The following is a 27,398-nucleotide window of genomic DNA, read 5'->3' as shown; positions in this document are numbered from 1 at the left end:
GTCAATCAATTTAAGACAAAGGGGCATTAATTTCAAAGAACTGAAAAGTAACTTGATCTGAAACATATTTTAGCAAGCAACAAGCACCAGAACCAGGAAACATATTGGATGTACTGATCGCCCCTAAAGCCGGGATAGAGCCACACTGCTTACTAAAAGTATAAATAAAAGCCAACTCCGCTATTTCCCGTTATCATATGAAAAATTAATGTTTGTTCAATAACCGACCAATGTTACACCCTTTACTTTTGGGTGCTGTATCCTGTTTTTCTGTGTGCTGCATACAGTCGCTCCCTCCCATGTGTACGACTGCATGTTAGGAAAGGCAAAGACTATAGCAAATTAAACTGCAGGGGGAGCGAATAATTGAAATATTACAATGACTAAAACAGAAACGACTCCTACAGTCCATTGACGAACGCATCGGGCCTGCCTAGTGCTGGACAAGTGCTCCAGAAAAGAGTAGCACTTGTACAACTTATTTGGGTACAAAATGCCACGTGTGTATTAGAAATTCCTAAACTTTTACTGAGCGGGTGGTAACCTCAAAGGGGGTGGGGTATAAAAGCCGGCACCCGTCTTCTAACACTGTGCAGAAGCCAGAAAAACCCCTTCCCGCGAGCGAAGGCGGAGGCAGCAGTGACTCATACACGAGCACATGGTGACTGAAGCCAGGGCTTCCTGGTGCGATCCGCGACACACCGCTCCTCCCGCGCGTACACACACCTTCACATGGCAGTAAATGTAAACACGAAGGGGGATGGGGATGTTCAAAGAAACACGAAACAGTGGGGTAGTGTCAACTTGAAAATACATAGCTCCTTTGGCAAGAGAGCTTCACAAGTGTCGACGGCGGATGAAGCTGTGCAAAAAGCAGTATCGCGACGGTACAACGTTTAACACTCGCGAGGGACGCCTTCGATGTCCTTTCAAAGAGCTCCCACGCACTACCAAGTGGCGCATTCGCCCCGTTTACTTTGCATGGCGGCATCCCTGCGCACAATTTGACAGGCGGGCGGGGGGAGGGAAGAGATATACAGTACATACAACATAAGAGACTCACCATTAGGATGGCGGTTAAGAGCAGGCAATCCACTAGTCGACAACTGTTAATTCACAAAGCGAAAGCCACTCACGAAACGTTGCCAACTGTAGCCAGATAAACCGACGCGGTGGGGAAAATATTTTCGCTTGAGGTGAACTGCACGCGTATTCTCCGTGACGAATGATTTATATAACGTTACATATTAGCACTGTGCAAGAAATGGCAGTGCTAGTCGAACTGGATCCTTGACGGTTTGGGCTACGCGATGATTTTTATATGCTAATTGAGAAAGCTTGCAAACAAAAGAAAGAAAACCGATTAATCAGGCAGCGGCACCACGATTACAACCCATACACAACAGCAATACAAAAAAAAGCAATCCCTTCACTCCCGCCTTCCCAGGCTTACAATAAACACAACCTACCTGAGTTACCATCTTTCTTTCCATAAACGACCACACGCCGATGATAACCGGTCCCTTTTTTAGATCTTTCCTCTCTTAGATCAGGCAGTCGCGTTGTGTAAGCAATGCGGTAAAAGTACGCAAGTGCCAATCGTACAGCAAGCAACCTACAGTTTTTTTCCTCTCCCTCTCTCTCGGATCTGCTGGGATTCCTCCTCGTCCAATTCCTTCCTTTCTCTGGCCAGCCCCCCTTTTCCACCCTATCTATGCTTGTTTTTTGGGAACTCTGCCTTCGCGTTGCGTGTGTGCATTGGTTGGTTCGTTCGCTCGCTCGCTCGCGCCCTCTCTTTCTCTCAAACGCACGCGCGTGCGCGCCCATGGCGCGCTCCCCCTCGGGAGTTGCTGCCTGATTGAAGCCAGATGGCTCCATGATGGCCCGCCCCAACTCCGCAAACTCCTGGTAATCGATTACAGCAAACGACCGCACCACGCCTCTCCCTCTTCGCAGCAGATATAGCCACGCCCCCGAATCATTAAATCAAGGCGAACCCGACGTTCCGTTACCACCCACCACTGCGTTGTAATAGCACGTGGAAGAAGTCTTCGCCCTTCTCCAGTAGCGCGCACGCACGCACGCACACACACACACCCCCACCCTGCCCGCCACACCCATTTACCCAAAACGCTTTCTTTCCAGCCAGGAGACAATTTTAGGTTTGACGCTCGTCTCTTCCCATACAAGTTTTAATCTGTCGACGAAAGATTTTTGCGTCCGCTCAGCCACACATATTCTGTTCAATATACATACACGTCCTGCATAGCTCGCAGTCTCCGCTACGAACAATTCCACATGCAGAGGCAGCGTCTGTTAGGCACTGAGGTTTATGAGCCTGCAGGGTAATTTTCACAGGGTTCTTTGAGCTTTTTTTTTTTTTTTTTAAATACTCGTACCAAAAAATTACGCACTTTTATGTCGACGTTGCTTTAAGAAAAAGAACATCAAAGCAGAACAGGATATTTAAGCCACTGGTGAAACTTGCGCGGTCAGATTACAGCCAAATTTACTGCGTGGAAAAGAAAATTAATTTCCACGCAATCTGATTGGGATACAATGTGTCCTGGTAACCAAGTATATGGGCTAAACTCTCAGCAGAGTCACCACAAATATGGTGTCTGCGCCTTCTGCCACTGATGTCCATTGAGATGGACTGTTTAAATACGGTATAGGGAAGTTCATATGGTGGATTTGTTCGTGTTTTGCATGTGTCCTGCAGGTATATCCTCTGGCTTCCTGTTCTTATGTAATGGGAAAGAAGTAGACCTTCCAAACAGATTGATGGGTAGTGTGTGCCCCTTCAAGGATCATTAGTAGTTTCTACCTAGGAGTCAGTTTAGTATTCAAAAAATACGAAAGAAAAGTCAGTCTTATCCTTCAGCACAAACCAATTTAAGCACTGCTACAGTACAGGGTTTTTATGGCTCTATGCACCCAATTTCCACACTAATACCAGTGTTAACAGATAACTATGTGTGCTGGCCCAGTAAAATTATTTATATGTACACAGAGTATAGTGAAATTCGAACTTGCATGCACTAATCAACATGCAACATAACCCCCCCTCTCTGACACCATGATTAGTGAGTACAACTACCTTACCTTGAAACTTTGGTCTTTCCTACTAGTAGATTTAAAGGATGTTACTTAACAGCATGTTTTTTTTTTTTTTGTTTTTTTTAATATAATGGTTAATGAGAAAATTAATTCAGTGTTAAAATGCAATGACATACAAGAGCTAATTTCACAACATAGAATATTTAGGTTCAAAACTTAAACTAATAAGGATATTCAAGGAACTTCATAAAAACAAACATACATGCATATACACACACTTTAAATATATTCTTTTATATATGTATGAAAAGCAAATTAATGTCAACACTAAACTACTCTAGCAAGGAATCTTCTCTAGAGTGGTATGCAGAGTCTGGGTGTGGTGCTCCTAAATATTTGCTTTGTTCCCAAAAGCACTGCTCAAACCGGCTGCAAATTCTTCGTCAAAACTTGTCCATTTGTGCCTGCGCTTTGGGCAAAGGGCAGCCTCCTTGAAATAGAGATATACAGGCATATCAACAAGTACTGTATCAAAGTTTGATGTACACTGCCAGCGACTCGTACAATACTTAATGCCAACTAAAAAACACAACAGATGACATTCTCTTTAAACAGGCAAGTTTAAATGAGAGGCCACAAAAAGCAGCAAATTCAAAGTACGACATTCATCAGGACTGCACTGCTAGATCTTGATGCTAGTGTCTAAGTTTGACAAGCATACATGCAAATTTTTAAGTTGGCCTAAAGTAGTTCTTGACACTCGAGAACATTTAATGTTAGTCTGTAATTACTATGAAGCATGTTTAGTGCACAAGATTGAAATGGGGGCATAGTCCCAATTACAAACCAGAGTCCTAAAAAGATGGCAACTTCCCTGCAAGCTAAACATACTCTAATGTGAACCGATTCAAGGTTACATTTACCTTACTTTTAATGTAGTTCCTGACACCATAAAAAAAAAGTCTCAGAACTTGACAGAATAAACTAGAGTGACTTTTTATTATGGGAAGACTTGAAAACCTCCCACTTCCCTTAATACATAACACATCCCTCGCGTATGTTTAGAATGTCTCCTGAAGAGGCCACAATGCCTGAAAACAGTACTTTCTGAAATAAAAAAATGCACAGAAACAATACTCTGAGTAATGTAAGTAGATAACATGTCATTTTTCCCTAAATCTAAGAAAAAATTTTATAGTACAGACTGGAAATACAGCTAGGTTGTGTCTATATGGAGACAGCATGGTTAGCTTCAGCATGTGTAGAACAAAAAGTGCACCTTACTCAACCATCTGTTGAAATGAATTGTTCACTTCTACAGTGGCCACTGCCATCTGTTTAACTGACAGATTTTAGAAAAGAGAGAAATGGAGCACAATAGTGTGTGGAGGTAGCAAATTAATGGTCAGTTTGCAGCAACTGCAGAAAATAGTGACATGCACCTTTAAAACAATAATGACTTTAGCTACAAGTATATGTTTTTATCCACTATTTAAAATCTCCATCTTTTAATTTGAGTCAATTGCCCAGGACAGTTGTGACCTATAGTATATAAAGATTCTAAAACCATTAGAGAATGAAAACAACCAGTCTCTCAAATATACCCAGAAAAAAAAATAAAGCACTTGCTAAGTAAAAATATTATACAGGTGTGTTTTACTTTTGATTGGTAAGAAATTTGGAAGTTAGAGATCATTTGAGTCAACGTTATTAAAACTTGAAACAGTAATAGAAACCACTAACCACTTTTCTCTAAGTTCTGTTCCTATAACAGTTAAATAACTAGTGTGTATTGCAGTGGGGCTGGTGAAAGATCTTTTCAAAAAATAGTTAAATAAACTAGACCCAAGAAAGGTAAAAAACTGAAAGACAGGAGGCAGCACTGCAGCCCTCAAGGTTTTAGAAGTTTTACAGCCCCAGGCCCCATTTGAAGGAGTACAGGCTCACAGTGGTGAGCTCTCCAGGAATCTTGACTACAAGCAGCTATATGGTGTAACATTACACCACCCCAGAGGTTCTGCAAAAAGGACATTGTCATACTGTCTGCAGCTGTTAAGAAAAATCTGCTGCTCTGCAGCTGAGCAATCAGCGCCTGCTTAAAGTTGTAAGTAGGGGGTTATGAGCAGCCCAGCTGCTTTTTCCACTCAACCACAAAATATTATCAGCCTATACTGTCAATCATTCCTTAGGTATAAGAGACAATACACAAGGCTAACACTTTATCAGGACAGCAATGAATTTATCCTGATCAGAAAAAACTAATCATCATGGCTTTCTGGTTAGGTACACAAAAAACAGCAGTTCAGTTTCTTCAATACAAAACAAGCTTTTTAAAAGCAGGTGTTATGTGCAATAAACAATAAGTAGTATTAATCTCATCTCATTTCACCTTATTCTCCAAATATACTTAATCTAATTCAGGTCATGATGGGGCAAGAACCTATCCTGTAGCTCCAATTGCGAGGTAGAAACCAGACCTAAACAGACTATCAGAGTCCACTTACGCAAATACCCACACTTGCATGGACTTGCACAAGGGTAAATCTATAACTGGGAAACCCAAGAGGACATGGTAAGAAAATGCATGATCTACATACAGTACAGTAGATAGCAGGACTGAAACCCATGATATTGGATCCATGCTGTTGCAGTGCAACCTGGCACAGTTCAAGATTATACAAATACTAGAGCAACATATGCCCCAAAACATCTGGGATGGTGGCATGGCATAAGAATCTTTTATTTAGGGTCAGGCTGTATATCTGTAGTAGAAACTCTGACTATCTACTGAAATATGATTTTAAAAATATCTCATATATATATATATATATATATATATATATATATATAAATAAATAAAGAACTTGCTAAAGTACCTACTGGCTCTCATCATGATGACACAGTAATTGAAATAGGATTTACAAAAAAATTAACACATTCCATAAATATGCATACATAGGCAGACAAATAAGAATAACTGATTCAAGTTAGAGCAAAGTAGTTTTTATTTGATGGATGCCTTAAAGAAAAGAGAACATAGGACCCAGTTAAGTATTTTGATCTTTATTTTTCCCATTAAACTGTTATGTTGAGCATCAAAATACAAATACCTTGTATAATCATATTTTAATGCAATTAAAGACATACAGGACTTACCTAAGTAATGCACAGAAATTCAGCTTAAAGTAGCTTTTTAATAATTTGTAAATCTGAGACTATTTCAAAAATGCTGTTTACTAATACATTTGCAATAAAAAAACTGAAAGATAATCAAATTGCATTATTCCACAGGGGGAAAAAAAAAAAACTATACATCTATTTTCTATATACATAAATTCCATGACATAGCAGAAACTGGACATGATACCATATCAAACATTTGGTATATCTACATTTCTCCCTCACACCAGTGAAAAGTCAAGCAAAATGACACCTTTTATTGGCTGACTAAAAGGATTGCAGTATGCAAACTTTTGAGGCAACTCAGGCCCCTTCATCTTGCCTGAAGAAGGGGCCCGAGTGGCCTCGAAAGCTTGCATATTGCAATCTTTTTAGTTAGCCAATAAAAGGTGTTATTTTGCTTGACTTTTCACTATATTCATAATGGCTAACACGGTACAACACCCTAGTACTCCTTTACATCAGGAAAATGTAAATGTCTCAACATCCTAACAAGTCTTGGCGAGTAGGATAAACACCTATCTAAAACACATGTGAATTCTATGCATACAGTGACAGGATGTAAACCAAACTTAGGTCAGCGGAGCTGTGAAATAGCAGTGCTAACCACAAGATAGCAAAAGTTCGACCATGTGCAGTATGCTTGCTATTACACACACATAGAACTTTATAAACTAAAACTACATATGTTATTAGGATCACCCCATTTTGTATTCTGGTCTGGTTTATCTGAATTAGAGGCTTTTTAAGTTCTAAAGAAGGGTGCTACCATTGATTGCTCACAATTCCTTTTCAATTTGTTGTCACTACCACAGCAACGTGTGAAGGGAAACCTGCAACTAATCTGTTAGTTGATTTAGCCTTTATTCCTTATAAAAGTCTGAGATAACATGTAAACAATAGAACTATAACCCCATTCCTAATGAAAAATGCATTGCAATATCACTTAATGCTTTGACTGTGTCCACGAGAAAGAAAATGCATTTTCTCATGACAAATCTTGACTATATGAGGAGACGGAATGTAGTTTCAGTACTGTAGAAAACGCTGCATAGACATTAAACTTGACACCTTGAAAACCAAGATTCTTGCATTAGATAACCTGAATAGGGTACATTGCATTAATCACAGGCTCACAGAAGATGGTTTTATTCTTTTTGCCCCATGCTGAAGCCCTTCCCCATCCTGGAATGGCATTCACACTACAATGTAACACACACACAAAAAAAATAAAAAAAAAACATTTGTTTCTGCAAGCGGAGAAGAATACCAGTGTTACAAAATAATGTTTCCCAGTAACTGAACATAAAATATACTGACTATAGCTGAAGAAGGATGTCACAATTCACCATCAAACAAACAAAATAAAAAAACTAAATGACACAACAGTAACTTTTTAGCATGACTGAGTAATAGCTTTCAATTCCTGAACCCATTATGGCCAGCTGAGGGCATCTCTGGGTATCCCAGTTTCAACCAAAATTCTAAATATATGCCTCATGTTAGATGAACTGGTGATTCTACTAAAATTACCTGGTTACCCAGTGTTCTAGGTTAAATTTACATATCCAGTTACAATCTGTATCTACATGTTTTTTTCCCCCAGGAACTCCAGTTTTTCGTCCCACATGTTAAAGGTGCGAGTTAGGTTGATAAGCAACTCAACACTGGCCCCATGTGAGTTTGTATGGAAGTCAACCCTTCCCATTCAATGGCCTGGTACCATTTCCAGTGTTGATGTCCTACCTAGTGCCCAATACTGATGGAATAGACTTTATTCCTCCAGATTAAGCAGGATTGAGAATGTGTCAATAATCCTGGACACATGCCTCAGTAATTCCTGTGAACAAAGCACCAACCCTACATATGGCACCATAGTATACAGGTTTTACTTTCCAGCTAGCAAATCTGAAACAGAAAAAAGTGGTCCTGGAAAAAAGAAAGGAGGATGAATGGAAATATAAAAAGCACAGGAGAGGGGGATACCAGTTCCAGACAAGACAAAGTTTCACAAAGGCGCAATGTGTGCGAGCTCACAGTAACATGGAGCATAGCTTCTATCATAGCACAAAGCTACAAGGGTTTTAGTCTAAAAAGGAAGGAAAAACAGAATAGTAAGAAAAACTGAAAAAAGATGTGATAGTTCTTCCTCAGATGAATTACTTTATACAATAGTTGTGAATGCATAAATGGCACAAATTAATTAACACTTTGGCAATTTTAAAATCCAATAGCAGATGAAATGAATGCATTCATATTTTAGAAAAGAAATACAAAGCTGAATCTTGTTTACAAATGGAAAGGCTATGAGTTTGGATATTTATTGTAAATTATAAAACACTGAAAACAGACCTTCATATGTTTGTTCTCATTGATAATTTAAGGATAACGGTAAACAAATACTTGTATGTAATTGTACAAGTCAGACTGAATTTTACTCTGAATTTGTCATTCTAGCTGAATAATTTTACAATGCAGTAATAAGATTCAGCAAATAGAGTCATTAACATAGTGAAGAAATGAATAGCTATATATTTATGAAGTCAAAAAAAAAACCACAGTGTAACACAAACAATACTTCTCTCATCATAATACATCGTACCATCACTCAGCAAAATAAATGATTGCACTGAGGATAAGGACCTGGGAGAACTAGAAGTCTAAAGGACACTTGTTTATAGCTACAGTAGGCAATTTAGTTTTTTGTTACAATTTTATGAAGCTGTTACTCCACATATTCAGAGTGCCAAACAAATTATATCATAATGTTAAAAAAAATAAACTGCCACCTCCAAAGTCAAATCCACAAAAAGACATCATCCAAATTACCATTTGTATGGGGAAAAAAACATTGTTTTGGTATTCCTCCTCTAAATTTTTACTATTACAAATGTCCTATGAATAAATTCATCTGAACATGTAATTTGACAATGAAGAAACTCCCTCCTATAAGGAACGAGTCTCAACAGTGTGAATTCCGTAATGCAAAGGTGCTATACAACATAGTGTTTAATCAGTTCTGGAATATGGTATGAGTAGCAGCAGCAATCATTCAATTATGGCTCCCTTACCACATACACTACTAGATGAATCAAATAATGCACTGAAATGCCAAAAGCTACCATAGACAATACAGTTAACAAGACAACATACCATAAAACCAGGACAATGTGGAGAAAAAAATAGAAAAATAAGATTAGCATATAGAAATACATTTTCCAGTTTTATGAGAAAAACACCTATGAGAACAAGACTCAAAACAATGACCAATGGTTGCAACAGAGACAGATGCATGAAGAGGTTTTGTGACAGCAGGCACAGATTATTCATTCAATACCCAGTATATAGAGACAGAATGTGCCATTTGATTCTCAAACTGCTTTCTTGTAAAATGCTACTCTCCAACCCATCCTTCCACAAACAAAAGAATAAAACTTACTGTTTACCTGCAGAACACGGTATGGGTAATCCACACAATACATTCCTATCATTGCTGCTGGTTGAAAACAGAGTCTCTTTTCCCTTTTCACAGGCAAGACTGAAAAACCTCAAGTAGCTTCCCTGAATCCCAAGAATTAAATGTGATTGCTGTCTTTAAGGGCTATTTTATTTTTACATATAAATTTATTTCTGTTCACTCCAACTACTTGTGCATTGTTTGGTTGGTGAGAAAAAAAAAAAAAAAAAAAACGCCAATGCCAATTTAGTATAATTCTTGCCCCAAAGCAATAGCCTACATGTACAGTTGTCTTTGAAAATTGCAGACTCTTGCCTCAACAAGAATACAACTTTTTTCCTCAGGTGCTCAGTCTTCAGTGCTGCAGCTGTGCTTTCACTCTCAATTCCTTATGATTCTCTCCCAGCAACTGGAAAGGTCTTTCTCCTGTTATTGTGCTCGTTTTGTCCAATCTTAGTATCTCCTTTCTGTGGCCAATTGTTAAGTAGCTCTCTCTCAAGTTGTCTGCATCATGTGTGCATGTGTCCACCAATTTCTAACCTTTCTTCTACCACCACTCTTGCCGATTGACACCAACAGCTGTGAGATTAGACACGGCATACATGCACTTAAATTTTGGAAACAGACCACCCTGCCCCCACCCTCCCTTTCATCAAAGTGTTCCTGTCATTCAGATGGGATTCTCCCTCCTCTCGCCTTCCCAACCCCCCCTTCCTTCTTTCTCTTTTTACTCTTAATTATAAAAAAACAACGCACCTCTTTTAGAATTACAAATTAAAAACTTAAAATACCAAAAAGTGCCAGTGGTGTAGAGCTCATTCTGATGACGAGATTCCTTCAGGGTCCCAAGGAGTAAAGGTATCAAACGGACGTTACTATTTGATAGAACAATGGCTACACAGTGCGGATCCCAAAAGCTCATTTAGCTACACAAATTCACTAAGGCTGCTGGACAGATCACTTCATCTGGACCATGTGTAATGCATTTCTCCAAGACTATGTAATAGGTAAAGTGGATATTATAAAATGTTTTAGTCTGTGTGTGCACAAGTGTGCTCACACATACATTGGTAAGCAAGCCCTGCAATGAACTGGCCTGCCAACAATGATTGGTTTCTGATTTATGCCCATTGCCACAAGGATAGGCTCCAGAACCCTGACCCTAAACTGGAAAAAGTTATAGTCAGGAAGTAGGAATATTGCTTTATTAAGTCTGCGAGTTAAAACGTCCAATGAGTTCAATTAATTCATCAGGTATAATCCCACATTGAACAGCAAATGTTTAAAAAGTGTCATACATACATACATACATACATACAAAATCCTGTGTATTCAATGTTGTGGAATACTGGACATAGTCCTATAATAATGAACTGAATTAAATCAGAGTGTTAGATGAGAATACTGTATATGAAATTATATTAATTTTTTTAATTTTAAACTCATGCTGAATATAAATCAGATAATCCAGCTTTTCAACAAACAATACATCTCAATTGAAAATACTTTACGGCTCAAATATGACATGGTAAGCTGATAGAAAACATAAATCAAATTAATTTCTTATACATGACTAATCCAAAATAATCTACTCTTAAATAAAAACAAACTATTATATGTAGTATTAAATGTAATGATGCACACATGCCATCTACTTTACATGCATGTCATTTTGTTTCATTTTATAAGCTGTCAAATATTTTAGGTCCCTTTTCCAAACCTCCTGTTTCACTAAATGAGAGGGAAGCTCTCTCATCAATACATTCGCTGCTGCTTCTTCTGTGGGGAGGAAATTACCGACATCTGCCTGTGTAGCCACACTTAAGTTTTCTATTCGCAGTTGGTATTGTCAGATGAATTTACGACATGAGGATCTATGAGATTTGAGGAAAAGGGGGATGGGAAAACAACAACAGACAGAATTTTTAAAGAATGTAAATTATACAAGCTACCAATGTCCCAAAAGCACTAAATCCATACCCATTCAGCTGTGCTGGTTCGAGTCCATAGGATTAACTCTAAGACTGCCAGGGCCGCTATGCATAACCCCTCCCCTCAGCTGCCACTGCTTAATAAAATAAATAAAATAATGACAACTGTTCCCTTCAACAGCTGCAACGTCAATCCAGAGCTGGGCTCCCAAAGGAGCATGTGTCTTTAGAGATCGGGAAGAGTAATCCACCCCTCCAAAAAAAACTCAGTGAACACCCTGTAAAATAGAGGGGGTAGGGCACATAATTTCTGTTGCACCTAGCCATTCTTAAATTTAATATTGATGTATATTCAGGATTGTCAAACACAGCAGCTTTCCCCTAAACAGCCTTATATATAAATTAACACAAACAAACAATATTTGGTGTCAGGTTTGTCTATCTACAACATACTATATATGGTAAATTAAAGCCGTGATCATGCTTTTTATACTATTAAACTGCAATTATTGCTGAAAAATCATGTTTAAAGTTTAGATTAACTCTATGTAGTTTATTCAACAACAGAAAAACAAAGATCTGATGGCCTACATCCTATAAACATGGCTCCCAAAGAAGAGGCTCTGTACATCAAATATTTAAGAATTTTCTAGCATTAGGCTTATTCTATTTATTTTCAGGTTTTTAAGAACCAAATTATGGACATCACTTAAATTATGTGACATGTTATTCAGTAGTGAACAGTGATCTTATGAGGATATTAAGGAAAAAGCAATCAAAACATACAAAAATCTTCAATTATTTTAAAATAATGACAATGCATTTGTCCCCTAAGTGTTATCTTTCTGTGCACACATATATGCTGCAAATTTGTAAAAACAACGGCATTGTGACAACAATGAATATCACAATGTAAAATATCACAAATGGGAAAATTATACAGCTCATTAAAATGCTTTCCAACAAATAATGTTCATATGATACTGTAAGCAAATGAAGGTGAATATTACAGACCTCAGGCTGAGCAAATGCACAGAAGGCAAACTTGGAACTACAAAATAACATCAGCACAAAATAGATAAACTAACAGAGTCTGAAATACTGACTTCTACACAAGTACACTCATACAGCTAAACTAGGAAAGATGAAAAGATTACAGATCAATCAACTAGTGACACTAATATAAATACAAAAATCATAAATACTTACTGAAGCAAACTACATAGCAACATTCTTTATTAGAACTATTCCAAATGCTAATTAAAGACATGCAAAAACAAAAATCATAAAAAAACACATTTATATCTATAGTGCTTTTTAGCCATCAACAGATTTCCACAATTACTGCATACTCACAATAGATCTCCCACAACTTGTCAAGGAATCGGCTCTTATTGAGGGAACGGCAATGACCTCTCACACTAGGAACAGCAGCAAATATTTCTCAGCTTGTCATTTTAAAAGCAATCAAGAAGAATACCTCCTCTTCTCTGGGACAGGGTGCAAATAACAGCAGGAAAAAAAATAGACTAATGAGGTAGGGCTCCATCTTAATACAAATTAATTTTCACTGTCCTCTGTAACAACAGTATAAGTAGTTCTGGGTACCAAAGGGCCATAGATTTGGAGGAGTCTACACAAGGATTTCTCAACTTTCTCCATTCTTCTAGTTCAAGGGGTCTAGTACTATGTAGCATTAAATAGGATCTAGAAGTTACATATTTATGGTCCCCAAAATAAAAACTAAATGTCACGGTCAGTAGTAGAACAGACAGTAGTCAGGAGGCACTTGGAAAAATTATGGGAAGATTGAAACACTGAGGCAAAATAAGTAAAAAATTGTATACACAATTGTCACCGAATCAGATATACATTTTCCTTTACAAATTACTATTTACGCTTGCCAGATTCTGGTCAATGACACATCTGCACTGTGGTGAAATAGTCATTGGTGGGTATCACTGCTTATACAAAGCTGTTAAGTAGTTAATTGCTGGATGTATGTGTTGTTTTCTTTTAAAAATAAGAGTGAAGCTTTATTCTTAGGCTATCTAACTTTTAATATCCTGCTCATATAACAGATACACAAAGGGACCCAACTTGCTGAACTTGTCTAGCTCGGAAACTAAAAATGTTACAAGTAATACTGCTTATGGCACTTTTATTTAAAGACATGCCGAGTCAGGATGGCATGGCTGAAATTTTTGTAGGAAAATATAACCATGTAGAAGCAAGCCTAAAGAAAGAAAAAAAATATGAATTTAGTACCCATAATTCATAGTATAGAACCTGGTCCCTCCTAACCAAAAACAAACATTTAGGGTTTATTTAATATCACTAGTGCATTCGGCCTAAAACCAAATGCACTTGAAAGACCATTAGTGTTTGGTTTGTACATCATTCAGAAACTCAAAAAGATGCTAGAGTAATGATACAGTACCTGAAGCACTAAAAGTGTCAGTCATTAAACCATAACTTTAAAAAGTCAGACCTAGACCCACACATACTAAATAAATATAGGCCTATTTCAAATTTACCCTTTCCCTCTAAAATACTAGAAAAAGTACTCACCAATCAGCTTCAGTCACACCTTACGCATTGCAATTTATTTGAGAAATTCCAGTCTGGTTTCTGCACTGGTCATAGTACAGAAACAGCACTAATACAGGTTGTAAATGACATTCTGATATCCTCTGATGAAGGAAACTCCACTGTAATTATGTTGCTGGACTTACGTGCAGCATTTGACACCACTGACCGTTCTATCTTAAGGCATAGGCTAGAAAATGCTGTTGGGCTTACAGGCACCGTGCTCACTTGGTTTGATTCAAATATGTACATGAATGTGCTGACAGTACACCATCATTATACACAGAAGTTCAATATGGTGTCCCGCAGGGCTCAGTACTGGGACCTTTACTGTTTTCACTTTACATGCTTCCACTGGGATCTTTCATTAGGAAACAATGTTAATTTTCACTCGCATGCAGATGACACTCAGTTATACCTTTCATTTAGATCAAATGATGTTTCTCCAATATTGTCTTTAATTAGTTGGGTTAGTAAATTAAAGGAGTGGATGGGTGAGAACTACTTGTCTTTAAACACGGATAAAACAAAGATGTTAATTGTTGGAGGGAATGACACTGATCACAGCAATATTTTGTCATCATTTAACTCAGTTGGAATCCCCATTAATTTCACTGAATCAGCCCACAATCTAGGAGTTATCTTTGACTCTAGCAGATTTCAAAATCCTCCTTTTAACATATAAAGCATTAAATGGCCAAGGTCTGGCTTACTTGTCTGAACTTATGACTTACAAACCTGAGCACACATTAAGATCTCAAGATGCCGGTCTGCTTATGATTCAAAGGATTAATAAAATAACAGTGGGAGGTCGAGCTTTTAGTTACAGGGCCCCTACACTGTGGAATGGTCTGCCTGCTACTATAAGAGATGCCCCTTCGGTCTCAGCTTTTTAAAACTTGGCTGAAGACTTACTACTTCAGTTCAGCATATCCTGACTAGAGCTGCTGATTAACTGTGCATACTGTATCTCTGTTGTTAGTCATTAGCACTAAAACATAAGTAACATGATAGTTATAATTGGATACTAACCCTCACCTATTCTGTTTCTCTTCTCGGTACTCAAATGTGGCACTTGGTGCCTTGGCCTACCTGCCAAGTTGTTTTGCCTGCCTAAGGTAAAGTCATCCCTATTGGAGGATCGCAGGAATCGTGAGAAAGAGGGGTCCTATCATCGAATTGGCTAGCCCAGCACTGTTCCAGCCGTGGAATGGCCAAATGGGGGAAGAAACTTGCTGGATGAGGTCTCCAGGACTATAAACAAATCCAAATCATATTATGTGATATCATCTACTGTTAAATTCTGCTACATACTTATAACATTTTTATTTTTATACTGTATTGAGGATTTGTTCTGTTCTGTGTATTGACCCCCTGCTTTTTGACACCCACTACACGCCCAACCTACCTGGAAAGGGGTCTCTCTTTGAACTGCCTTTCCCTGAGGTTTCTTCCATTTTTTCCCTACAAGGTGTTTGAGAGTTTTTCCTCGTCTTCTTTGAGAGTCAAGGCTGGGTGGCTGTCAAAAGGCAGGGCCGGTTAAAGCCCATGCAGCACTTCTTGTGTGATTTTGGGCTATACAAAAATGAATTGTATTGTATTGTATTGTATTGTAATGACACTGCTAAACTCTATATATTTGAATAGGAGAACAATTTGCACAGGTACACAGCACTTCACAAAGGCAGTTTCCTAATCCTACAGGCACAGATCTGCCAAACATCTACCAACATTAAACAAGACTTAAGTAAATGATACCATTTTTGTTTTTTTCTTGTTTTTTAAACTTTTTCAAACCATTGCATTTGGGTCCACGTTGAAGAGGGCAACTTGCTCTATGAAACTGATATCTCAGCTGAATACATGCATATGCATATGCAGAACTTCAAACAAATTTTAGGGTACATGACCCTAAAGTATTTTCAGTCAAGGACACATCAGCATTTTGGGGTTTTAATAAATGGATCTTGTCTTTGAGTGAAGTTTTCCTACTGTGTGAAACAGCAGCATACCTTAAATAAAAAAATAAAAAACCTGATAACAGCAGTGGTATAAGCCTTCCATCTTACACTCTCTCATTTATATTTTGCAAGGCAGAAGGTATCCCTCCACTTTAACACTTGGCATGGGTATTCTATTTAGCATAGTCCACAGGATGAGTAGTCCACAGATATTCTAGAAAACGTGTTATTGCTTTTTCTCAATAATTTTTGTACAGTCAATAAAAGGTAGTAATGGAATCAGCTGCCTCACCATATTAATTCAGTTTAAAATAGAAATAATGCCAAATTGGTGCTGTTGCTTTTTGTTTTTTGGACACAAGATCATCCATTGCCTTCTTTGGCTCTCGACCACACGCTACAGCATGTTCTGGCGTTATTACAGAATTTTTTCTGTTTTGTGTGCGTGTGTATCACATTATTTTCTAGCAATCCTTCCTGAATCAGAATTACATCTTTTGCTTGGAGGACACTCTCCAGTTGTTTAATATAAAGCCTGCATTTTTATTATTTTAATATAGAACAAAACTCTAAATACTGTAAGCAAACATCTATGATATTAGATAATATCACATCCCAGCCCAACTCTAATTAAAACCCAGAACGCTGGTCATGTGAGGTAGCAGGGCCATCCAATGTGCATCCAATTTCACAAATGGAATAGTTAAATTGTCATATCAAAAAGGCAAGTGGTTAATGTGAAAGAACCGAGTTGCTTATTGCTGGATTAGACGATTAGCACCATCTATAGCATCCTCAACTGAACGTAATCTATACAGACTTTTAGCCTGTAGATGCCGAGATTGACTTGGTAAGACCAAACCGCATGAAATACAACTCCAGACTAACTAATGAAAGGCACCAGCTGTTTTCCTTCAGTCACAATATGTTAAATCACGCTCACACACACTGTACATTTCACCATGAACTAATACATGCAAATTAATTAATCCCTGAGAAGTCCATTGAGAACTTATAAAATGAGCAGTTCCTAACAAATAACATCAATGTAAAGAGCAATTCGCATTTGAAGGCAAAATGACCTCATACTGATTAAAGAAGGTTTTGTAGAGTAATTGAGGTACCCCAGAACTGCTAGGCATTTCTGTACAAAAGCAGTCCCAGATCTCAACAACTTTCTTAAGAGTCAGAAATGATGTAGGCTTACACAAATGCTCTCATGAAATGTCTGCTTTTTTATTTCAGGTTAAATGTAAATTTATGTTGGTATTCATGCCAAGTGCCTTCTGTTGCTAGATCCGCCTGGAACTTTATACATCAAGAGTAAGCATTTAGTTAAAGACTGCATTTGCAGCTGCTCTGCTACAGCCCTAAATGCTGTGACGTCTCCATTATACATTCATTTCAAGTGACAGAATTACTTTTTCCTCTTGTATTATTCAGTCCATATCTGCCAGTGATATAATGGCTACAATCACATCCATTGAGGAAGTGGGATGGGGCACACACCTTATTCAGCTTCATATACAGCACTTAGTGAGATTAAAAATAAAAGTTATATCCCAAATGATATTTTACCATCTATTAAGGCAAAAAACAATCTACAAAAAAGAAAAAGTACTAAATAAATGGGTAATAAAACATGTAGCGGACAGTTTACAGCAGAAGGTAAAACCAAGAAAATCATAATTTGATTGGATATACTTTATTATCCCCCGAGGGAAAATTTCTTTTTACATGACATGACCTCTAAAAGAAAATTAAGGAACCAAATTTACATCCAGTAGCCTCACAGTCCCTTTTACATGTCTTGCTGTGGAAATTTCACCATAGTCTCTGTAGTCAAACTTAAGAAAGTAACTCCAATCAGAATAAGAAAAACAATTCTCACAGATGAAGTAAAATAAAACATCTAGATCCTGAACAACAATGAATGCAGCTGCTGACAGTTAACGCTTAATCCTATTGAGCTGGAATCACCCCTTTTTACTTCTCATGCTTTTTAGTAAGGCAGTGTCGGATATCTGCAGGCGGTCTTCACCTGTCAGTTGCTGTCCAGCCGAAGCATGCATAAAACCTGCTGTGTGAACAAATGCATGCTCATTTGGGAAGCACTACATTCCAACCTATTTCTACCAAGTAAGCACTTCAGCTCTGTCCAGGCTAACAAGGAGGCATTTTTGGAAAAAACTTTGAGAAGTACATTAAAAGATGACTAAAGCTACTCACCAACTGGTCAATTTTATTTAAATTAAAAAAAAAAAAAACATGCTTCTATTAATATTAAGCAGAGACTTCTCCAGAGGTCAAATGCCAGCTATGTGACAAGTACAGTCAAGTTGAGTTGTCTGAACAAACCTAAATTTTAAAAAGAGGTTTGATCATTAAATAATTATTCAAAAGGTGAAAATGATTGAGATATAAAATGTTCATAAAATACATCTCCAGTATCAAAGATATGCAATATGGAATTTGACAGCTTCTGAGGAACGGGTCCAGTAGACCACTACTATTTCAGATGTCCTTCTTTACAAAATAATCATCACAAAAAGGATTGAGGATGAAAGACCTATAATCCCAAATATAGGGGAATAAGAAATGCCACATTTGGAATTAGGGGGGTTGGACGTATATAATCAAACTTCCTTCTATCTGTCATTGTTCCATATCTAATTCATTGTTACATTTACCTATCTTAACAGCATCCAACCCTAGATACAGTGGGTCCCAACCCTGGTAAGACACCAGTCCATCAACTGGCAATTAGTAAATGAACATATTTGTATGCCTCTCAGATGCTGGACACTGTAGTACTTAGAGGAAAAGCCTGCATTGGCACAGGAAGCAGATAATTTTTTTTCTTTTTTATATTGTAAATTGGGGGAAAACTAAGCGATGAAAATGTCAGATACTGCAGAAGCAGAACACAAGCAGTAGTTTTAGATCTTTTACTGCAGAGCAATTTAAAAGCTTAATAAGCCACAGTCTGCTAAACAGCATATAATTAATTACAGTTAAAAATAGATCACCTATTTAAACAATGAAAAAGTCATCAATCTCCTGGCACAGGACTCAACATGAAAGCACTGCTAGGAGGCTACTATGCAAAAGTCACAGAAAAAAGACACAAATTAAAAAGATTCCTTGTCTTTGTGTTGTTTATTTTATCAATCCAATTCCATTGTGATCTGCTATAAAATATCTCATTGGTATGAGTAGGAAACAAAGCAGAAACTATAGCTGGATGAAACTCTAGTCTACCACATTGCAAACAGAATTTTGGTCTCACAAATACGCTGATAAACTGGAAACCATGCGTTTGGACTGTGGAAGAAAGACAGAGAAAGCCCAAAAAAACAATACTGATAAACGGAATACCCATGTAGAACCAAGCAGGGACCAACTGCTCAAAATGGGAACATTAACTGCTCTAATATGTCCATTTTCCATAAAGTACTGTGGAACAAAAAGCTGTACAGCATGGTCAGGAAGTTTTATTCAAATTAGAAGCATTCAGAAGAGAGGGGAGGATGGAATTGGTCAGTGGTTAACAAAAAAACAAATTTCTGTAACCTTGTCTTCTACTTTCCAATCTCCATTTGTCTTCAGTCATTAAGGGACTAGATCTTCTTTGCCAAGTTTTCCTGTACTGTATTATGTCTATGAATAACCTATTTATAATCTGCCTACTGTCCTTTTAAGTACATTCTCAGAATGTTAAAAAGCAAGGTAAATAAAAGAGTTGCATTCCCATTTAAAAAAAAAAAAAAAAACACTTCATTTTAACTTCTGTCTTCTCTCAACCCTGACATATTAAATTCTGCAGCAGTTGCAATACAAACAAGCATAAACTTGTGTTTTAAGGTATTGTAACACCACCATCTGAGGGGAAGAGAGATGTCATTCTGGATCAGTACTTCCTGGAACCAAATGAAGTGGGCTGCATATAAATGAATCTAAGAAAATGCAGATGACCTTTTAAATCATGAGCAGACCATAAATCAAAGGGTGCATAATTGAGGCCATATTACACATTCAATGGAAGCACTATCTTTAGTTTTAGTCTATTAACAACATCTAGATTAGACTGAAAGTGAAGCAATGAAGAAATGATGAATAAAACACATTTTACTACTTAGATATTTTCTTATTTTTTGTTGAGGACAAAAGCTTTACCCTTACAACACAGCAGAAAAAGCAGCAATTTTAGACACAATACAGCAGGAAAGTTTTCATTAAAAGGTAGGTGAAAATATTGGATACTATGACATTTACCAGACTACACCAGGCATCACTTACTGTTACGTTGTACAAATTGTTATGAGGGTGAATTTTAGGTGCATGTCCAGCATGGAAAAGGGACATTCCATCAGCCTTTAACATCCAGATTTTTCTTAGAGGAAAGCATATAACAGCCTTCTTTTCCCCTCAAATGACGTGTTCTTTCATATGTAACTAATATTATTTGTCCATTTGCAACACCTCCTACAGCCTACATGAGTCAGCTACAGCCAGACCTCCACCTACACACACATGGGCCATGCAAGTCACATGACATCCCATGGGTAATATAGGAGTGACAGATTGGGGGAGGGGCAATCTCCCTCTGCTTGCTGCCTTAGAAGGAAAAGCTACATAAACACTGCAGGCACCACATAAAACCCAAATACAAGAAATATGCCCCTTCATCCCAATGTCTGCATCCTGAGACAACAATTCACTATGAGAGCAGGAGCACAGCCACCAGATGACAATTACAGCTTCTTTAAGCAAAATAAAGCAATCCAGCCTGTTCAAGTAACAAATTTCTAGTCATGTTACATTATTTTAAATAGTTTCCAAAACCACAGTATGTTGCAATAGAGACATTAAATTTTCTTTTAGCATAACAAGAAGCAATAGGCAGAGGAAACAAAATACAAAAAAAAAAACTGTGCAAGGGTTTCCATTTCCAACAAATAAAGTCTGAATTAGCATAAGCTGGCCTAATTCAGGGCACTTAATAAAAAAATGTACTTCATGATGTTTAAAGTCTAAAAATTCTCAACTCACATAAATTGGTCATTTTTCACCCTCTGATAGATTCCACAGAGGACTAGATTCCTAGTCAAGGATCAAAAATCAAAAACATTCATAATCACTGACCTGGAAATAGTCTAAAAATGATACCGCACAAGCTTACCTGTATGTTTGAAATTTATCCTTTTTAACCTTCTTCTGAGTGTGGCTCTTAAGAGAGCTAGAGTCACCAGTAAAACATTTAAATATCAAATTCATCAACCTCAAAATAAAAATAATTCACCTCAAAATTCACCTTGAAATAGCATAAAATAACACTCCACATGCCTATACTACTGATCCCTATTATTTCAAAGTTTTGTGAAAAGGAGTAACTTTGACCTTTTATATCCCATTAATGGGTGTACCGCTGAGAATGGTTGATGGGGCTTGCACCGCTTTATAATTTTTGCCAAAGATGACTATTGGTTTACTCTTTATTATAGGTTATAATTTCCTAAACAAAATATGGTCCAAAAATGGCCAGAAAATGAGGGTGCTTTGGGTCTAGAGGGTCAAAAACAGTGAGAAACCCCAAAAAGCTGAACGTCTTGTGTAACATGACAAAGACGAGCAGAATGGTTCAACATATGTGGGGGTGTACTCATACTGGTGAGTCAGTAGGTGCAGAGGGGAAAAAAAAATAAAGATTAAAAATCCATGGCACATTGATTCTTGAGTCACCCTTTTATAAAATGGCTACTACAAACAAAATATATTAAGAACCAAGATATTAGTGGAGTCATGTCTGCATTGCTTTACAGATGCTTCACAGTTAATCCAGTCAAGCACTCAAAAGTATTACAAAACTATATTAGCATTGAACTCATCCACAAAACAGTGCTGCTGGAAAGCAGCTAGTTTAAAACAACAACTCTTGCACGATAAATTTTTCATTTTAGGCATCACAAAGGGCTGGATTATGACAGGCATTAGAATGAACAACCTTAAAACTACAGTAATCTCAATCAACGCTTAGCCAAGTCTTCTTTTGAAATTACACCTAATGTTTGAGAGCAAGGACAAATTAATTTAAGTGCTAGACATCATTCTTTTAAAGGAAAGATCTGACACACAATGAAACACTGCCACAGCCCTTAATTTTTCTTCTGCACTGCAAAAACGTGGACTACACTATTAAACTACCTAATGCTGCATATTCACTGCCAGCAATGGCTTGATTAGACCCTTTTATACAGTTGATGCCAAAGTTCAACACATTTCTCAAAATCATTTCCAGGAAAAGCTAGGCAAGACTCTTTCTGCTAACTGTGACCAACACAATACATACAGTCAGTTTTCAGAGACTGTCAATTTCTCAAAACACTGAATATTTGCAACAGGCAAAGGCTTTACTATACTTACACCTCATTTGCAGCATAATGAAGCAATGTACCTGTATACTTTAAGAAACCTTTGCAGAGAGAATACGTTAATTCTTTAAGCCAGAAGCCAAGAAATGCTACATTCACCCTCTCCCTCTGGTTACCAAACCAGCCTTTAGAATAATTTCAAATGTAAACTGCAATCAATTTAAGTTTATTTTTCTAGGACAGGCATATTATAGTTAGATGAATTTGAAAATATATCAGTGTGTTTTTCAGGATTGCTTTAACTTAAAAGGAGCATAGCAGAGATAAATATTACACTAATTTACATTTTACCCAAAAAGACTTTTGAGTACCAATAGGCTGGGGCCTGTTTGTTCAGCAAGTGTAATAGGACGGGTGACAAAATTGCCACAAATGAAAAGACATAACTCATACATTTACAATCATATACTGCAATAATTAAAGAAGTTAAACAAATTAACCAAGAATATCAGAGTTTTTTTTTTTTTTTTTTAATTTCAGGCTAGTAAAGGAAGAGGAGGGAAAAAGATGGTTATAAAATTCATTTTACTTGCACTACAATCTAAAAGATAATTTAAAGTAAGGCTTGCTATCTAACATTTGACCATTAACTTGCATTATTTTTGTACTATGAATGTACAGCAAAGGGCAGTATGATGGCTCAGTGATTAGAAATGTTTTTTCAAATACTTCATCCCTCTGGGTTCAAATCCAATGCCAGTCATTGTCCATGTAGAGATGGCAAATTCTCCCTGTGTCTGCAATGGACTCCAGTCATTCTAAATAATTTTTCAACATTCCCAAAGAGTTAACACTTTAATGACAATCCCACCCAGGGAAAATTCCCAGTTTGCTCCATGTGCTACCAAGGGAAGTCTCTGACCTTCTGTTATATTTAAAGACAAAATAACGTTATTTTATACATAACAACCAATCTGATTTCTACAAGTAAAAATAGCACATATTCAGGAACTGGCAGTATAAGGGAAATTTCAATTCAAATAAAATTAACAGCTTGATCAATTCTTGTTTCCAAAAGCAAAACATTCTTGAAAAACCCAGCAAATATGGAAACCTCAGATATTAAAGAACTGATCCCATGGGAAAAATTGAGTTAGGTTCTGACACAGATTGGTTTTATGGGGCCAGGCAGACACACAAAATAGTTTACACTTGTGGATTACAGTGGATAAGCAAATCTCCGTGAACAGAATCTGCAAGGGGCGTGGATTCATTAAGCCGCCGACAAGTGAGACACCTATGACGCACGCAGGAAAGAGCCACGCCCACCAACTCCAAGACCATTGGATATGACGACAACTCGCAGGGCCACGCCCACCAACTCGGATGCGACGACACAGACAAAATGGCGTCATTTATATTCGTCAGTCGTAGAGGCCACATGCAGTGCAGGTCAGGTTAATGTCATGTGCATGTCATGTGCATGTCATGCACCTCCGAGCTACATTGACTGTTCATAGAGGCATGTTTCTCGCGGAGGTGAATCGCCATATGCAGCGTGTGAAACGGTTTGCGAGGGGTATCCCATGGGATCCTTAAAACAATTCTTTACAACTTAGAATGAAGCACAATGAAGTAAGCAGTCTTTAAAAACCAACTTTTCGGTTACACACACACCGCGCTGCACCATAGCAAACTGTTTTACACGCTACACACAGCTATTCGCTTCCGCGACAAACATGCGTCGTCTTAGATGCTCCTGCAGGAACACGGAAGACGTTTTCCTGCCCACCAACGCCTTTTCACTGGCCAGCGTCTACCCTCGCTCTCTAGGCATTCACACTGCCTGCCCATTTGCCCGGATGCAAAAACTCACCAACCACCCAGTTAGTCCCTTTCGTCTGCGGTAAGAGTCCACATGCACGTCTGAGCCACGTGGCGTTTGTTATGCCGCAGGTTCACTATTGTGTTGTATTTTGCTCTCTCCAGAGTTCCATCTTTTCATTCGCTTACTGTTGTATTCTCACACCAACCCGTTTTAGACATCCGTGTCTTTCCAGAAGTGTTTAGCATTCAATAAATAAATTATGCATGACATTGAGCGTGTGTCTAACAGGCATGGGTAAGCCGTTGAACCCCATTCGGGCTGCAACCCTTTGTACACACCCCCTTCCCACCTCGCTACTACCGTGGTCGGGTGTGTTGATGGATTATAAATAGAATAGCAGCCAAAACCGCACAGAGCAATGAAAAGTCTCTGTCATTTACTGGTACATCTGGACTATGTAAAGACGGCGACTCAAGTGACGGGTTGGAGGTGGGCACATGAGCGGGCAGTGCATACTGAGCGAGAAATCAGCAGACTAGCATGACGGACGGAGATGAATGGACGTCATTCTCCTCTCCTCCCGTTCCACACTCCGCGCCGTGCACCCCATCCCTCTGTCTGGCAGGAGAAGGTGCGAGGACGGTGCGCCAGTTTTCAGCCACGGACAATTGTGTGTTGGTTCGTTCCGTGCATTGTTACAATGTTGCTTTTCTTGCTGATTTATTACATTACCGATTTTTCAAATGTTAATTTTCTCCCTCTGCTTAAAAATCATTAAAAAACCGGCCCGATTATGCGGTGGCTAGTTTACTTTACCAGCCTACTGATGAGCAAATGTTTCCTAGTACAGAAATGGGATGGAATGCTTTCCTTGCTGCCTTCCCAAAGAAGCTTAGAAATCTGGCTGTGAAACAAAATCAACCCTTACATTATAGAGTGCCTTTCCACTATGAAGAGCGTGTGCCAAGGTGCTCCACACATATGGCATACATTTTAGAACTGAGGCACTAATTAATTCTCTAAGGTGATCTCAAAATGATTCACTAGGGAGAAGTGAACTCTTAAGTATGGACTTGAATGTCTACAACTTGGACTGACCTATTCAGTGAAAAAGGGAAGGATGGCAAATAAAAATACGAGGTTTTGCTTACAGTTTGCCAGAATACCCACTGCTCTCTGGGTATAAAAAAAAAAAAAAAGCTAACTTACAACTCTTAAATATTATTGGTACTTCTAGAACACTTGCTTAAAATAATTCTACCCAGAAATCTGCCTTTAAATATAATTTTAAAGAGATGAGACAACATAATGTGACTAGGGCTGCATTGTGATTATAAACAATGCTGATTCACAAATGCCCTGCCTGAATGATTTTATAAAGCCTAACGGGAAAATGTGCAAATGTAGATATCTTCATTTAACTGGTTATTTGGTCCCATCTAGTCCCTTTAAAGAGAACAGACTGATCATCAGGTAGAAAATTCCCATTAACGTGAGACTAAATGGGGAAATTCGAAAGCCATTTACTCTAGGCCAGTACTGCTGGACAATTCATATGCCTCTAAAACAGGAGCATAAAAAAAAAAAATATATCAAGGCCCATAGGCCAAATCCATCCATTGGATCTTTTGAATGTTGATGAAGCAACTTTAAAAACATGTTACACACAGCACCCATAATAACCGCTAGCTTTCTCAAAAAAAAAAAAAAAAACACACACCTTAAACATACGTTTCACAGATTTTGTCAATATATAACTCAACCATATGGCATTGAAATGCTTCTGCAGTGCCTGCTCACATTTATCTTCACAGCACTGTGCACTACAGCTACTAACCTGCAGTTAGAATGAAATACTGTGGTTGTAATGATTCTACAAGAAAACATGAAAAGAAAATTCTACCCGGTCATAAAGAACTTTAGTGTTTCAGTACAATGCCAAAGATATTGCAGAATCATGTAGGAGATGGTAGCTTGACACACACTATTGCCGCCACTCCTCTCACTTTAAGCATCATAAGTTGTCTGCAGCTTATATGACCACTGTAATTCCCCTGTACAATTCTTTTGTCTTGTTAACTTGATTGCTTTATGTTGAAAAAAATTAGTTTGCATTTCCACTCATGTTAAATGTGACTGCTACAGATGCTGACCAGCTAAGAATGTAATCTATGCGAGTCATCACCAGTGCATTTATACCAAGTTTTTTTTATGTGGTCAAGTGCCATCAGACCAAGATGAATATTAATACAAGTGTAAAGGGATGTACTTTACTTTAGCTACAAATTGCATGCATAGACACATGAAATAAGCTACCAAGTGGTGTGGTAGACGATAGACCTTTAGGGACCTTCAAAACTAGACAATGTGTTTTTGGGAGAATTCAATGAATAGGATTGACAAGCTTTGTAGGGCTGAATGGCCTGTTCTTGTCTAGACTGTCTTAATGTTGTAAAAATGTTTGCAGGTCTCCAATCTGCTCCTGTCATTTGACTTTAAAACTTTACTTCGGTCTCAAGACTCCTGATAACTTTAATAACCCGCAGCAATGCCCAAGGAAAGAGAAGTTGATAAAAAGGGAAGACAGAATCAAGAGACACACAACGCATAATATATAACTGTAATAAGCAGAGAGGTCTGTGCGTCTTATTTGTAATGTGGCGCAAGTTGTTTTTGGATATTATTCCAGCCTGTGGCGAGAATATTGTTATTTTTAGCCACAATTTAAATTGTGCTTGACACCCCTGCTCTAAAGCAAGGTCAGATAAAAAGACACTGTTAAATGAATATTGAAACCTTGCATCCAACAGTATATAGGAAAACCAAAAATTTACTTTCTTGAAGGGAAGAACTTGAAGACTAACAGGAAAGACCAGATGCTGCTTACAAAAGAACACACTTACAAGAAACACTTGTAACGAATGTATCAAAATGATAGATGCAAAATTTAAAAGAAGCACAAATGACAAAGAGAGCACAATTTAAAAAGACACCCTTACATAAAAAGGAGCAGGAATTGGC

The 27,398-nt window shown here is 37.8% G+C and overlaps 1 protein-coding gene across 9 annotated transcripts in view; it reads right to left on the bottom strand.

Moving 5' to 3' along the window:
- Positions 1-27,398, bottom strand: part of LOC120537486 (RNA binding protein fox-1 homolog 2-like) — a 213,971-nt gene that overhangs the window by 123,060 nt on the left and 63,513 nt on the right. Inside the window, exon 1 of one of the 9 annotated variants that reach the window (XM_039766460.1) lies at positions 9,687-9,918. The exons of 7 other annotated variants lie outside the window; for them this stretch is intronic. In XM_039766460.1, coding sequence (XP_039622394.1) covers positions 9,687-9,731 — 45 coding nt within the window. In that variant the 5' untranslated portion in view covers positions 9,732-9,918. Of the gene's footprint in view, positions 1-1,469; positions 5,275-9,686; positions 9,919-27,398 lie in introns of those variants that run through there. One more of the 9 variants, XM_039766461.1, reaches the window with a different exon arrangement.

The sequence above is a fragment of the Polypterus senegalus genome, chromosome 10, assembly GCF_016835505.1.
Source record: "Polypterus senegalus isolate Bchr_013 chromosome 10, ASM1683550v1, whole genome shotgun sequence".
NCBI lineage: Eukaryota > Metazoa > Chordata > Cladistia > Polypteriformes > Polypteridae > Polypterus > Polypterus senegalus.
The sequence above is the reverse complement of the archived record's forward strand: the minus strand, read 5'-3'. Positions and strand labels throughout refer to the sequence as shown.